A 14,038-nucleotide genomic window follows, 5' to 3' on the forward strand; every position below is an offset into this window, starting at 1 on the left:
TAATTTATTTCTGTATATTGAGATTGTCGACGTAAATACAGATAGCAGAATTAAAAAAAAAAATAACGTAGTTTGAAAAATTATCGAACAATATTTGCTATGGTGGTCGCCTATTCTGTTCATTTGTTTATGGTTAATCCATGGTATGTATCACGTAGTATTGACATCAATTATTCAAAGCGGTCAGGTGGACAACCTCGCAATAATAATAGCTTAGCTGAGTTGACGCTGGCGGAGCAAGCGGCGAGAGACGAGCGGGTTGTCATTATCGCTTATACATTTTTGTATTTATAGGTTTCTGGCAACAAAATAGTTTTTTGGTTGAATAAAATGTATATATATATAAATTACTTACAATTTCTGGAATAGGATGATATTAATTTTAACATACAAAGACAAAATAGTGTCAGTGTGGCTGGGTAAATATCATTCTTACTATTTGTACTATAAATTTCTATTTAAAAGGTTTAAAGAAGAGTGTCATTATACAACTTATTTTTATTATTATTATGTTATTATACCAAATTCATCGTATAATTAATAAAGCTGGAGAATCATAAAGCTCGCAACACTTCAAATTATTTCATAGCAACTTCACTTATAACTTGAACCATCCACAGTGGTATATGTTATTATCAATTTGACAACATTAGCGCCACAATTTTACGACGGCCTCTATAAATTTCGCTCATCTTTAATTGGCGTATCCATAAAAGTTCCATGCAAGTGAGTCATGGGGTCTTGATAAATTGGTCGAGACTACTAATCAGGTAGGGACAGATTTAAATAGGATGCATTTAAAGTATCTCTAGAAACTATGCAAATGTATTTATCAGTTAAAGAATTGCTTTAAGCTGCTAGACTGTGATGTTCAATATCGAGAATTATATGCACATAAAATACGCAATACGATATTTGTATGACATATTATAGGTATCAAGAATAGACTTACAGTATTAATCACTCGATATATGTTTTGTTAAACACGTGAAGTTATTAAGACGAGTTAATTAAACATACGCTTTAATATTTTATACTGTGATCCATGTTAAATAAGAAAGTATTTTTTATATTATGTGGAAATCATTTACTTGATTGGTGCCGCTATATCAACTCGTAAATAACTTGTCTGTCCATATGTGTGAAGATAAAAGCTCGCATCACAAATAACAAACACGTTTTCATATTATAATATTCTTTTTACATTTATAATAAAAGATATGTCATTTCAATAAAGTATTTATTTCATAAGTAACCTTTTTCTAAAACATATACATTAAATAGTTTGTATTTATATGTACAGAATGAAAGAAATTTATTCTTAAATTATTTCAACTATATAATTATTCCTTTGGAAAGCAATACAAATATTTGGACGGAACCATTTGCTATTTTTATATTATACCGTATAGTAAAATATTATAATATTATTATATTATTCTAAAATACTGATATACCCTCAAATATCACTTGAACTAAATGACATTAAAACCTATTTAAAACTATGTTAAACGTTATATTCATGAAATATTCACAATTATTCTTAAATAAGATATTTCAATAACGATCAGAAATTATACAGTATCAATTTAATTTTAACATAAACTTTAAGGCGTATTCAGTTTAATCTTATATTAAATTATTACTATACAGTTATTAAATTGCACTTATTATTTTATTGCACAATGCTTTAGCACTTCAAGAAACAGTTCTTACAGGGTATTAGTCATTGAGCACTTTTAATTATGACGCACTCACACTTTCACACTGTCCAAATGTGTATGCATGTAACTCACACACACACATGTGAGTTAATTGAAATTAAGTGACAATAGTTCTTTCCGTAGGCGCCGGTAGCATATTATATGTAAATCTCTGTGTGTAATCGGTCAGTTTGAGTGTATCAGACCAGGGCGGGCTGGGGTTCCATCTCTCCATGCCATCAGTGCCCTCTATGCTCAGTGGCGTCGTTAATCTCATTCTTTTAGCGGCCGGGTATTCGATTCCTAGCGTTCAAAAAGGTTATTGATGAAAATTAAACCAAAAAGGTTGTTAAAGGAGAAAAAAAAATAAACAAAATTTAAGTAACTGGTATAAATCTGTTTTTGACATTAATGCAATGTTGAGTTGAGGTATAATAAAATTTTAAATTAAAAAAAAAAATCATAGACTCAGGTAGGTTTCGAACCCGTAACCTTTGGTATTCGCTACAAAAAAGTTCTAGTGTCAAAAGCTTGAAAGAGGAGTAATAATTATATTGCTATTATTTAAGTTAAATTTATTACCTTCAATGTTTCCACTGCCACAAGCTTCTTGTGTGTAATGAACCTGCGCGTATTGGTCATAATATTCTCTCTTACTGCACATATACATGTTACTGTTCACAACGACATCACCTGTTTCGTAATGTAAAGGAGATCTGGAAGGAAAGGCATACAATTATACTGTTATAGCCCAAAATTCTACTACCGGAGAATTGTTGGCACTGTTACGTACAAAACCGTAGTTAATTCATTATAAACTGTACCCGAACGTAGAGCCCGTACCAATATCAGTAATAATTTTAGGGTCATGTTCGAAACGTCACTCAAAGCTATCACTGGAATGAGATTCAAAAACGACTTACGCCCTTCTCCCAAAGTTCTCGACATATTTGGTTAACATTGACAACTCGTAATTCATGCTATAATAAAAATATTATTCAATTTTGATTCTTATTGCTTTGGTAAAGCGGTTTATTGTTTATTTAGTCAGTGGCATGTGTTCGTGGTTCTCCTAACTGCACAATAAATATGGTAATGAAAGGTGTCAAATTACGCGTACAGACTGACGGGCGGGGTGATGATTTTCTTATTTATATTCCGATGTGACATGACGAAAACAAATCGTATAGTGACCTTGGGTTTTTTTAAGACGATGGGATGTCTGGTAAACACTTAATATAAGGGCAAATTAATTATCTTGCGTATTCGATTTGAAACAATTGTCGGGAAAAGTGAAAAGATTTTATTATATATATAATAAATAAAACTCACCTTTCTTCACTTATTGTAGATTGTGGAGAATGTGTGGAATAATCTACTGGACCTCTATCAGTGTATATTCTCTCACAGCCATAATCGTCAGCTTTTTGACAAACATACGGCGTTATGTGGTAACCAGTGTAATCGATCTCGTTTTCTACATATTGGTATTCTGGATAGGGATCAGGGTAATATGGTTCTCTTCTAAAGAACTTTTGACATCTGGGGTCGAGCATCCCACAATTCTGGTTCTGGTATCCATAATATTGATATAACCATGAATTGGACACCATTATAGATGCTTCTTCTTCACTGTTGAAATAAAATTACTTGTGTGAGACGAGACAGATTTTTTTTTAATTTGAAAAATTAAGAAAATAAAATTATGAATTGTCTAAGCCGTTCTTTTGATAAAAAAAGTGTAGCTGCTTTGATCGTAATTGTCGTCCAAAAAATACTTTGAAATTACAATAACTTACCTTAAGACTTGGTTAGTAGCTACAATGAACTGCCTGGGAGCATCCGCAGCCTCTTTGACTTGCAGCACCATATGTATCCATAGGAACGAACCGCTTCTTTGCTGTAGCTTTACTAAGAGGATGCAACATTTGTCTTGCTCCGATTGGGTAACTGTAAGATCGAATACTTGCTAGTACATTCTAAGTTTGTAACATTTGGACGTGTTTAAGGAACTCTCACTTAGCATAAAATTTCGAAATTTTAATTTATTTTTCACATACGATCGACTACTTGAATTAATTTAGAATCAAATTATGTTGAGGCTATTATGAATACCAAATAAATTTGTATCAAAAATTATTGAATTAAACCTTTTTGATAAAGTCGTTATAAGTTGTACGTAATAAACTATTTGATTAAATTTAGAACTGTTTTTGTAATTAGTTTATGAATACTTACTTAATCTATGTTTGGTTTGAGCTTCTCTTAAACTATCCCAATGTAGTATTTGATACCATGACACGTCTATCAGATCAGTTTTCTTCCAACCTAAGTACCATTCACCGCTGAAAGTAAATTTTGTTTGAATTATTTTTTATAATGTTGGCAACACAAAAAAACACTTTTTTTTTTATCGTCGGTAGCTGTTTGCATTTCTTTGTTTCGAATTATGTAAACTTTTAAGAAGGGATATTGCCTATATTTTTATGTAATCTGTATCATGTTAGTTAGTAAACTTACTTGGTATCTATGTGTAATATCTTCATGTCCATCGAATGTATGGTAGTGAACACATTGGTGGCTCCATGAACTATACATTCCCTTGTTTCAGGCATAGCCAAAGGCGTACATGATGCTAGGAACACCGGCTCATTGCGGCTACAAAGCGGCAAATATGACACATAATGCCCTTGAACTAAAACTACCTGAAGAAATAGAATTTTCAGTGAGTTAAAAGAGAGCTAATTAAAAAATATACATATTTAAATTTCATTCTTGTTCCCTTATAAATGTATTACCATTACAATTTTAAATGTAGATATTCTATATTTCTAAATATAATTATCGGCAATGTTGCTTAGATTTGGATCGTTGTTTATTGATTATTATAACTTACTTTTTGGTCACCAAATCTCATTTGGCGTCTCGCATTTCTTGAGACGTTCATTCTGCAGAAGAAATGTCTATTCTTTGGTACATTTTCAGTCTCACTGTTGCTAGTTCTGTTCAATTCAAGTTGAACCATCTGGTGGTCTTGTCTGTCAATGATATCGTAAACGCTATCGCCATGAATCAGAAGATCCTCCTGAAATACGTAATTAATGTTTATTAATAGTCTATAAATCTTTAATTTTAACTATTTGTTAATCGATTACCGACCATAGAATGTCCTAAATATTCCGCAGCGTTCTCTGATATATACAACAGTTTTCCGTTCTGTGTCATCATCATCATAAAACCATTCATTGCCTGAAAGACATTGTAAATGTAACAAATGTTTTATAGTTTCACGGTGAACGGTCGTAAACTTGAAAAAAAAAACAAAAATTACCTTTGAAAATCCGATATTTGGTGTAGGAGTAGGTTGCTCTTGGTACTGATAACTAAAGTCGTGACTCTTGAACACTAAAACAGAAAGAAAGACCGAGTTATGGGTGAAGTAATAGCAACTAGAGATAAGATAGCGAACTAAATGCATTTAAAACGTCTTAATACGAGTTTTCGTGACTGAAGGTGAAACAAAAAGTTTGGGGACGTTTTCAAAAACATGGTCGAGATTTTGGATAACGGCATACGTGATGAGCTTAGACAAATCTGGAGCATGGGAAGAAGCGAATTAGTATAGCAAATGAAATGTTACCGATCACAATGAAGGATTTTAATTAATGCTAATGTGTGCAATCACAATGGCAACATCGTGCTTCGCTTATGACTGATAACATCGTCGTCCATATCTTACGATTATTATTGTACATTATACTTATAATTGCGCTTTAAATATAATTTTCATAGATTTAAAACATCAATACTTATTACGTTTAAGGAAATTATTTACGAAATTTTTAAATGTTTGGAAAGTAAAATAAATTTAGCATGCATTTATTTAAATTCTTATAATGTTAAGGGTAATAATAAATATATCCCGAAAAAGTCCTTCGTTTTATTGCAAACTGTTTGTCGGATTACGACTTACATTTTAGATATTACGCTGTCTTGTATATTTTTAAGTGCAATTATATCATATTGAAAATTTTTTTGGTATAATTATCTTTCTTATATTTACCTTGTTGGAAGTAATTCATTTTCCTGACGTACACACAGACCAGTGCCATTAGTTGCAGTTGTGACAGTCTTTGTCTTGTGGACGGTGGTAGGGGTAGCAGATCGCGGAGGTTGGATATCTCAGCGTTGATGAGATCGCGACGCATCTTGCTCGCGCCTTTCGTCGATTTGGTTGGCTCGAATCTGGCCAATAATTACCGATGAGTTTATTTAGAAATAGTTATAATTAGTTTATAATCACGTTTTCATATACCTAATAGTTTATTTTTCATATATTTTTTTTTTGTAAATTTTATATCTTTTTATGAAATAATTAATTTTGTGCGAAATACTTTTTATATTACATTATCCTTAGCTATAAGAACCGATTGGGTATGGCATTTCATGTTGTGATGAGTGCTAATGCTGATCTCTTGGAGAAATTATAAGTTAGATAATTCAAAGGGAAAGGATTCCAGGATTGAAACAATGCGCGGATACAGTATCCCGGACAGGTGTCTGTCGGTTAATACATTACAATATTTGTGATAGCGCCGCAACGGAAAGATGTCTGGATTTATTGCTCCTTCCAATATGTTATTGTAATGCAAATTCAACGAGTTCATTTCAAATGCAAACAATTTCTTTTCCTATATCGTTCGCGGGAATACTTAATAAGTGTGGAATAATTTTTCATTCATTTCTGTTAGATATTATCGCGTACGTGAGAACTATACGTGTCCGAGTTGACGATGTTCAGTAACGTTAATTACGTCGGTTAAAAATATAAAGATTATTTAAAATTTTACCTTCACCTTGAACTGTTTTGTTATTAAGCTGTTCTTAATTAAAGTTTTTCGTAAATTAACAATTCAAACAGAGATTAGACAATTTAAATAACGTTACTATTAAAATACTGTTTTAAATCCTTCTTTGATGCAAAATAAGTTTTCGGTGACATAACTTATAAGAAATCGTTTTAATTGGATAAATAGTCATGAACACTAACAAAACTGCGTGCTACAGTAAATTCAATAGTTAGTTAAACCGAGAACTATTTATTTATGTCTAATACCATTTACTTCTAAACCGAAATTCTCCTGTTAAATGTTTATTAATCACGAGGGCCAAACGTTCGTGAGATCCAACAGTAGAGGAAGTAGCGTGGACCGCCGCTAGCGGCGTCTTTGATCCCACCTGGCTGTGGCCACGATTTTGTGATTTTTTTGGTACCGATAATGATTGGTGCCCCGTCGATTTATTAATTTGATTGTATTGAATGATTGTTTGTTTTGAAACTCGTATTATTTGAGTTGCTATCTTTTTGGTTTATTCGCAAAACGGTAATTTCTTTTTCAACTATGAAATACTTTATTATTGTGTACAAAAATCTGCGGTACTTACATTCGATTACATTTATTTGTGATGTTTCTGTTACAGGAAACTTCTCTTCAGACTAATTTCTTTTTAACAAAAAAGTAGAATTCGAAATATTTATATTCGTTGTAATAATCTTGGATGTAATTCATTTAAAAGTAATTTAGTGACTTAAAACAATTTTAGTTCTGTCATAATATTAAAAATTTCGAAACTGACAACGGTATCGTAAAAAGATTTATTTTAGAGAAGAGTTATTTCTAATTAACTAGTTATTTCTACTTTTAACCGGATCACATGAATATGTCACTGTGAATTAGTTTCTATTCAGAAGTATGTGTAATACTGACATTAGAAATTTCTACATATTACTATTTTTGGGGGATTTGAAACTATCCTATGAACCTTGTAAATTCTGTAAATAAACGGCATAAAGAAGTAAGTAACCGCAAAGTGACTGTCTAACTTAATGTTTAAGTACCTGATTTATATTAATATTTTGTAATTTTTCATCCGTTATCAATTAAAAATATTATTAAAATTCCTGCTTGGTTCTGACAGCGAAATAAAATTTTATTTTATATGTATAACCTAAGTATACTAAGTTTATCTTTTAATTATATATAAGATGTTATACTTTGAGTAAACAAACAAGAGTACAAGAAAATACTTGATTGATAAAAAATTTTAATCGACTTTAATTTAATATTATCGAAATTTTAAATAAAAAATCAATACATTTTTGTCACGCCAACACTACTATAATATACTATGACCCTTAATCATAGATTCCTTTAAAGTAATTCATAACGAAGTAAATAAAAAAAATCTTTAAAATTAAAAATATAATATAATTACATGTTTCTAACGATAAATAATTAACTTCACAAGTATGAATATTTTCTGTATCTTGCTTATATTATCTACGTCACTGATGTATTTATTAAATGTTGACAGCAGTAGACATACCGATTATATTTTTGTTTCAGATATTGTAAAAATAAATTAATTATACCACTGCTCTTTTACAGTTTAAGTTAAAATATTTAATTGTCCGAATTATTATAAACTTTAATTTAATTATATATTATAAATAAAATGTATAATTTAATAACAATTTGAATAAGTTTCTATTGTCAATATATAAATATATACATATATAAGTATATATATATAATCTATTTTGAGTTATCCTCCTTCCTAAAAAATATGTTTTTTGTTTTCTTTAGTAGCCCACAGTAGTGTTTGCAGATGTAAGAAAAATCTTTCGTGTTTTCTGTCATCCAATCTATTTACTCATTATTTTTATACATACTTTGCAATATACTTTTTATACATTTTTTTTTATATTTACTTTATATTTTTTATTATCTCATTTAATGCGTTTTGTCTGGGTGAGATTGTATTTTGCAATGAAAGGAGTTGGTTCTTTTGTTAGAGAAATAGAACCTCTTTAGAATGAAATAAATTAAACCGTCTAACCAATGATGTCTAGTTTAAAAAGATGATACAGTTTTCTGCTCACAATGAAATATAAAAAAAAAAACAGCCTAAAATTATAAAAATAACAGTAGGTACTAAAAAGATTGGTCTCTTTTTTTTAACTTTGCCGTATGTTGATGTATATGTAACTTATATAGATTTTCCTGTAATTCTTGTACTTCTCAAGATTCCCTTTTAAAAATATCATTAAATTCGTGTTTGTTTTCTATAAAAAACTTACTTTACTTTCAACTGAAATAGATTGAAGAAATATTAAAAATAAATGTGATTATTAAAACTTATCTCGATAACAACAGAAACTATCATAATTTATACGAAGACATTTTATTAAGAAACTTTATAACTTATTAGAGAACAGACATAAAAAGGTAGAATATCAATAGTTCTCCTTCGTATTATGATAAAAATGATATCCGAGAACAAAGCACGTCTCGTTATTTTCAAATAATTGTATCTATCATTCTAACCAGAGGTATTCCAGATACAGCATCGGTCTTAGCTCAATTGACGTGATTACTTGATTACATACGATAATTCTGTCAAAAGCCGGTGAGATTTGACATAATGACGACCAGAGTATTTTATCGTCCGATCGATTTTCTATCGAACGTTCGGAACGAGATTATCTGTTGTTTTGTTACTGTTGTACTGAATTGGTCTGTCCCTATGTATTTATATAGCCGATCGTATTTGTTTTGATTTTGTATTGTACGACGGGTGTTCCTTTTTCAAACGAACCGTATTTTTCTTAATAATGTTACCAGATACAAAAATTATAATTCTGTGTAGTTTGTAAGTTTTCTAGCAGATTTATATAAAAGTAGTATAGTAGTATAGTAAAAATTCAATGTATTTATTTTGTTAAAAGTCAACATCACTAATATTTTGTAATAACGGGCAATTTAAATTTCTTAATATATAAATAAAATGTAAAAACTAAATTAAATAAACTACGTAACAGTTAATACGCACTCGTGTTTATTTATATATAAGGTTAAATATAAATTAACTTGACAAGCAAATGATCATCGCAAGTGAATTTAGTATCTATTTTTATATTATGTAAGGCGAAAATGCTGTGAGATAATGTTGTTTGTTTTCTTGTTAGTACGTTTGACACTTCAGTAGCATCTGTCTTCATCCGTTTAAGATTCTGTAAAACCTCAATATATAGTATTCTCAGTTACTTTAACGTTTTAAATTTAAATATATTTTTATAGTTGATTTTTACTAATATATCAAATAAGTTAATTTCTGTAATTTACTATTGTACTATCAATATAGTTGGGAAGTGTTAAGTATGAATTTTTTAATGATTGAAAAATTAATCCGTTGGAAATATCATTCTTAGTAGTTTTCTCATAATTGCCAATGTGAACAATGTTTTTATTTTATAATACATTGATATAAAAGTTACAATTTTATTTGTGTTAATTAGAAAAATATTTTAAGCGCAAGTTAATTTAAAAATAACATACCTACATTTTGATTATTTAAAAAAAAAATATGCTATAATTATTAATTAATTTCAAATAATTTAGAAAATGTATTAATTTTTATAATTAAATAAAAAAAAATTCTCACCTTAAAAACATTTTGCCGATAGAGCGTCAGTAAATAAACACAACACAGTTTCAATTAATCACCATATTATAGTAATATTGAATGAAACACGACCACACGGTATGAATGAAGAGGATCCAATGATGTCTCAATAACAACTAACAACCCTATTCATAAAATCACTAAATCGATGTCATATTATGGCTATAAAAAACCCATAACCGCACGCGCGGCACACAACCAGCACCCATACAACCTCGCACTACAAAAACTATTTTATTATAATGATAACGCTATATGCGTAAGCTTTTTATTAGAACTGTATTAGTATCCGAAGCCCCGATACTTCCGTGCGCGAGCGCATCGGACCAACGACTATGGGGTAGAGCCTCTCTTTCGCGCGTTCTCCTTTTGTCCAAATTCGATGCCTTAACGAGCCGCGTGTTGGCCACAAGCAATTTAAAATTTTTTAAGCTTTCGTCTTGTCATCCAAGAAAAGTAGCCGGCATTTGGTAGGTTTTTAAATCATTTGATGGCACTTAAATACGGTGCGAGCGGGATGGATAGATATTATTTACGTTTTACGTTTTGGAAGAAAGGAACGGTATGTCCGTTGTCTTACGTGCTGTGCTGTGTATAAATGAGTTTGAGAGGGACGTACGTAATGCTGTAATTACGTTTCGAGTAAAAGAGACGCTATAATGATTCTCTTTGATGACAGTTATTGATACTTTACTTAAGTGCGTTTAAGCTGCGATCCCGCGGAGGCATGTGCTATGAATCTTGATACGAATTCTTAGGCTAATTACCTTTTAATGAGCTAGCTCTGAATGGACGCTTTGTTTAGACATTGATCTACACTTTATTTCTTTAATTAACTGGTTTACATGAATTCTCCTTTCTTATATGAAATTCATGTTTAATTTCATGCTGTCTCGAAATTATTATTTTAAATTTAATCACATACCTATCGATCATGTCGAAAATATGTCTGGAATGTGTTAATAAAATATATTTTTGACGAAAATCATTAATTATCTATCACATTGCCAGATATAATTTTGGATGAACATCAAGATGTATCAAATTTAGGTAAAAACTAAAGTTATAAGCTCAGCCCTAAGGCGGCTCCCGTTTTACGCGAGACCACTGTAATCTTAAATCTAATGCTTGTTACAATCAATCACAAAAAACCGAAATACATTTACACGAAACGTTCAGTTCGCCTCACACGGATATAACAGTGATTCATTATTGAATCGTGAGAACAAAAATATGAATATTAATTGTATGTTGTATCAATGTTTTAAATTCACATTATCCGGTTATTAGAATTACTTGTAGTTTTATATAAAATCGCTGACATCACCTCCATTCATCAAAGGTTATGTTGTCTCGTACTAGTTGCTCGCTGCGGTTTTACACTCGACGAGCTTGAGATAAATATAATAAATATATTTTTTTATTTTTAGTCTTTCTTATGTTGGTTGTGATATTGTTATATTTTTTTTTATTTTAAGATTTAATACTTTTTTCTTGAAAGCATACATAATTTACATATATATATCTTAATAGACTTTTAAAGTTTGCTATATTTGGTGTATCTATAAGTTAAGATTGTTTTTAAGGTAATATAATAATAGGTACTCTAACATCTAAAGAATTCAAACATTTAAGTTTTGCGGGTTTTACTATTTCATTATTTTACTTACGTTTTGGGATTTAACTAGCGTATATTAACATTTTTAGTTTTCAAATAATATTTTCATAACATTGCAATAAAAGCTTCAGGAGTCGTTCAGGGAATAGCTTTGATATTAATGTTCATGAAATTTATGAACCAATTCAATAATAGTACATAGTTAAGTTTGATTGAAGTTTATATAAAATAAAATTCACACCAAACAACCATAAAAGCTAAACAACATTGAAATAGCAAGTGACATCGTATTTCGTACATTGATGTTTAAAAAAAGCTCTTCTCTCTCACTTCATATTTACCACCCAATAACGCAATCCCGTTATATTAATTTGTAGGAATATTTAAAATAAATTATAAAATTCTAGGAATCTGAAACAAAGAATATAGGAAGGAAGCATTACAATGTGATTCTTAATAAGGTAATATTATGAAGGTACGATACTCATTTCGGCTTTTCAAAGATTCGATGCTCGGCGGCCTGGTGACATGGGGTCATTAAGGACCCAATCACGCGCCGACTAAACTGCGACACGTGCTTATGGGGGGTGCGCACACATACAGGGGGTTCTCATAATAATGTTACATTAATTATAAAATTATTACAAAGTATGTTATATTTCCGTTGGTTATTTTTTTTGGAAAAAAATTGTTGAAGTCGCTAAATAATAATTTAACATAACATAATGCTCTTATATTAAATAGCTTATTTAATTTAATTTATATGTCATGAATCTTCTGATAGGAAGCGTTCGTCGTAGTTCATGTGATGGTGCACCATGTGTTTCGTCAGACGACGACGGTGTGTTCAACCATAAAGTCAGGGAGGTCCTCAAAAAGGTGCCGGCGTGACTTACCAAATCACGTACTGCACCCCAATGTAAACAATAGACAAAGGTACCGGGCGGTTATTAGGCTAAGCGATTGTTATCACGACGCCCTATCTCGTACGAGGAATTGGAGATGATTTCTACAGTCTTGGGCATGTGATATAAGATTCTGAAACAGCTTCCTTATGATCAGAACTACAAGGAGGATCCACTATAAGATTGAATTGTCTGCATTTTATATTGATATATAAAATTTTCTTGTGTACACATTTAAAATGATAATAAGTTTTTTGAATTTTATTATTTTATTTTTGCATTTTCTCGACGTTTCGATTACTTTACATCGACCGTGATCACGGACAGACGATATGAACTCATATTGCGAAAATTTAAGTCTCGTAGTCATCTTTAAAACTTAGTTTAATTTTTTGCCTGCTTTTTACTTGTAAGCAACAAATTAGATTATTTCTTTAGTTTCGGCAGCGTTTACGGTGTATTATTTTCCTATTTTGACGGTACATAGTATAAACCCGAATTAGGTATAACGTTTAAAAATACTAGAAGTCGGAACAGTTGACTGAATAAGTCGATGTTTATTAAAAAGAATTGTTTTAGAACAAAAATTATTTAGAATAGGACTATTGGGTGTGTAACAATAATTTTATATCAAACCAATTACGTAGTTTAGAGAATCAGTTTTGTATAACATGCTGTTAACTCTTTTAATCTGCACAAGGATACCTAACAACGGGTTAGGTTATGGCGGGAATATCTTTTTGAATATTTAAAGAAAAATAAAAAAAATTAAGTGTCTGAAATAAAAATCAAAGGCTTGTTAAGTTGTGTTGAGTTGTTAAGTTGTCTTAAAAGAGAAAATATTTCCATTGAAGTTGATCTAACCATAAAAAATATATTAATTAAGTTCTTCTTATTTATATACCTACTCGAATAACTTGTTATAAGTTAATGAAATAATGGGCCCATTAGTTGTGGTGTAATAGTTTTTAAAGTTATAAGCTCTATATACTGTGAGGTAAAAGAAACTTTTTGTATTTCCCCCTTCCACCTAAAAAACGCTACCTTTCAATCATAAATGTAAAAAATAATATGAGTTTCCTTCGATTTATATTTTATTTTAAAATATTATTAAACAAAAAAGTATCATTACAGCGCAAAACATATTTAATATCGTTTTTTTTATAAGGCTCAAATATTTTTATTAAAATTTGTATCCTTGACCCCTTAAATCCACCTGTGTTAAACTTGACCCGTAGTGCCTAATCAAAGAAATCGGCGGGCGGGCTCTGATTTAATGCCCTCGC

At 30.3% G+C, this 14,038-nt stretch overlaps 1 protein-coding gene across 1 annotated transcript; it reads right to left on the bottom strand.

Annotated features, from left to right (window-relative positions):
• Nucleotides 1-1,226: 1,226 nt before the first annotated feature.
• Nucleotides 1,227-10,550, bottom strand: LOC116774121 (PAS domain-containing protein cky-1-like). Its single transcript, XM_032666776.2, has 11 exons — nt 10,209-10,550; nt 5,767-5,948; nt 5,035-5,108; nt 4,863-4,952; nt 4,600-4,788; nt 4,224-4,408; nt 3,942-4,048; nt 3,503-3,653; nt 3,036-3,335; nt 2,286-2,419; nt 1,227-2,006 (listed from the first exon to the last, which is right to left on the bottom strand). Exons 1-11 carry the CDS (start codon nt 10,217-10,219, stop codon nt 1,822-1,824), a joined length of 1,608 nt encoding a protein of 535 aa, XP_032522667.2. The 5' UTR covers nt 10,220-10,550; the 3' UTR covers nt 1,227-1,821.
• Nucleotides 10,551-14,038: the final 3,488 nt, after the last annotated feature.

Source organism: Danaus plexippus, chromosome 20 (genome assembly GCF_018135715.1).
Source record: "Danaus plexippus chromosome 20, MEX_DaPlex, whole genome shotgun sequence".
In the NCBI taxonomy this organism is placed as follows: domain Eukaryota; kingdom Metazoa; phylum Arthropoda; class Insecta; order Lepidoptera; family Nymphalidae; genus Danaus; species Danaus plexippus.

Coding starts and splice junctions, on each gene's coding strand:
- LOC116774121 (XM_032666776.2), bottom strand. Junction 4,409..4,599: donor TGAGATTTGGTGACCAAAAA/GTAAGTTATAAT, acceptor CTATTTCTTCAG/GTAGTTTTAGTTCAAGGGCA. Junction 2,420..3,035: donor TCTACAATAAGTGAAGAAAG/GTGAGTTTTATT, acceptor CTTTCCTTCCAG/ATCTCCTTTACATTACGAAA.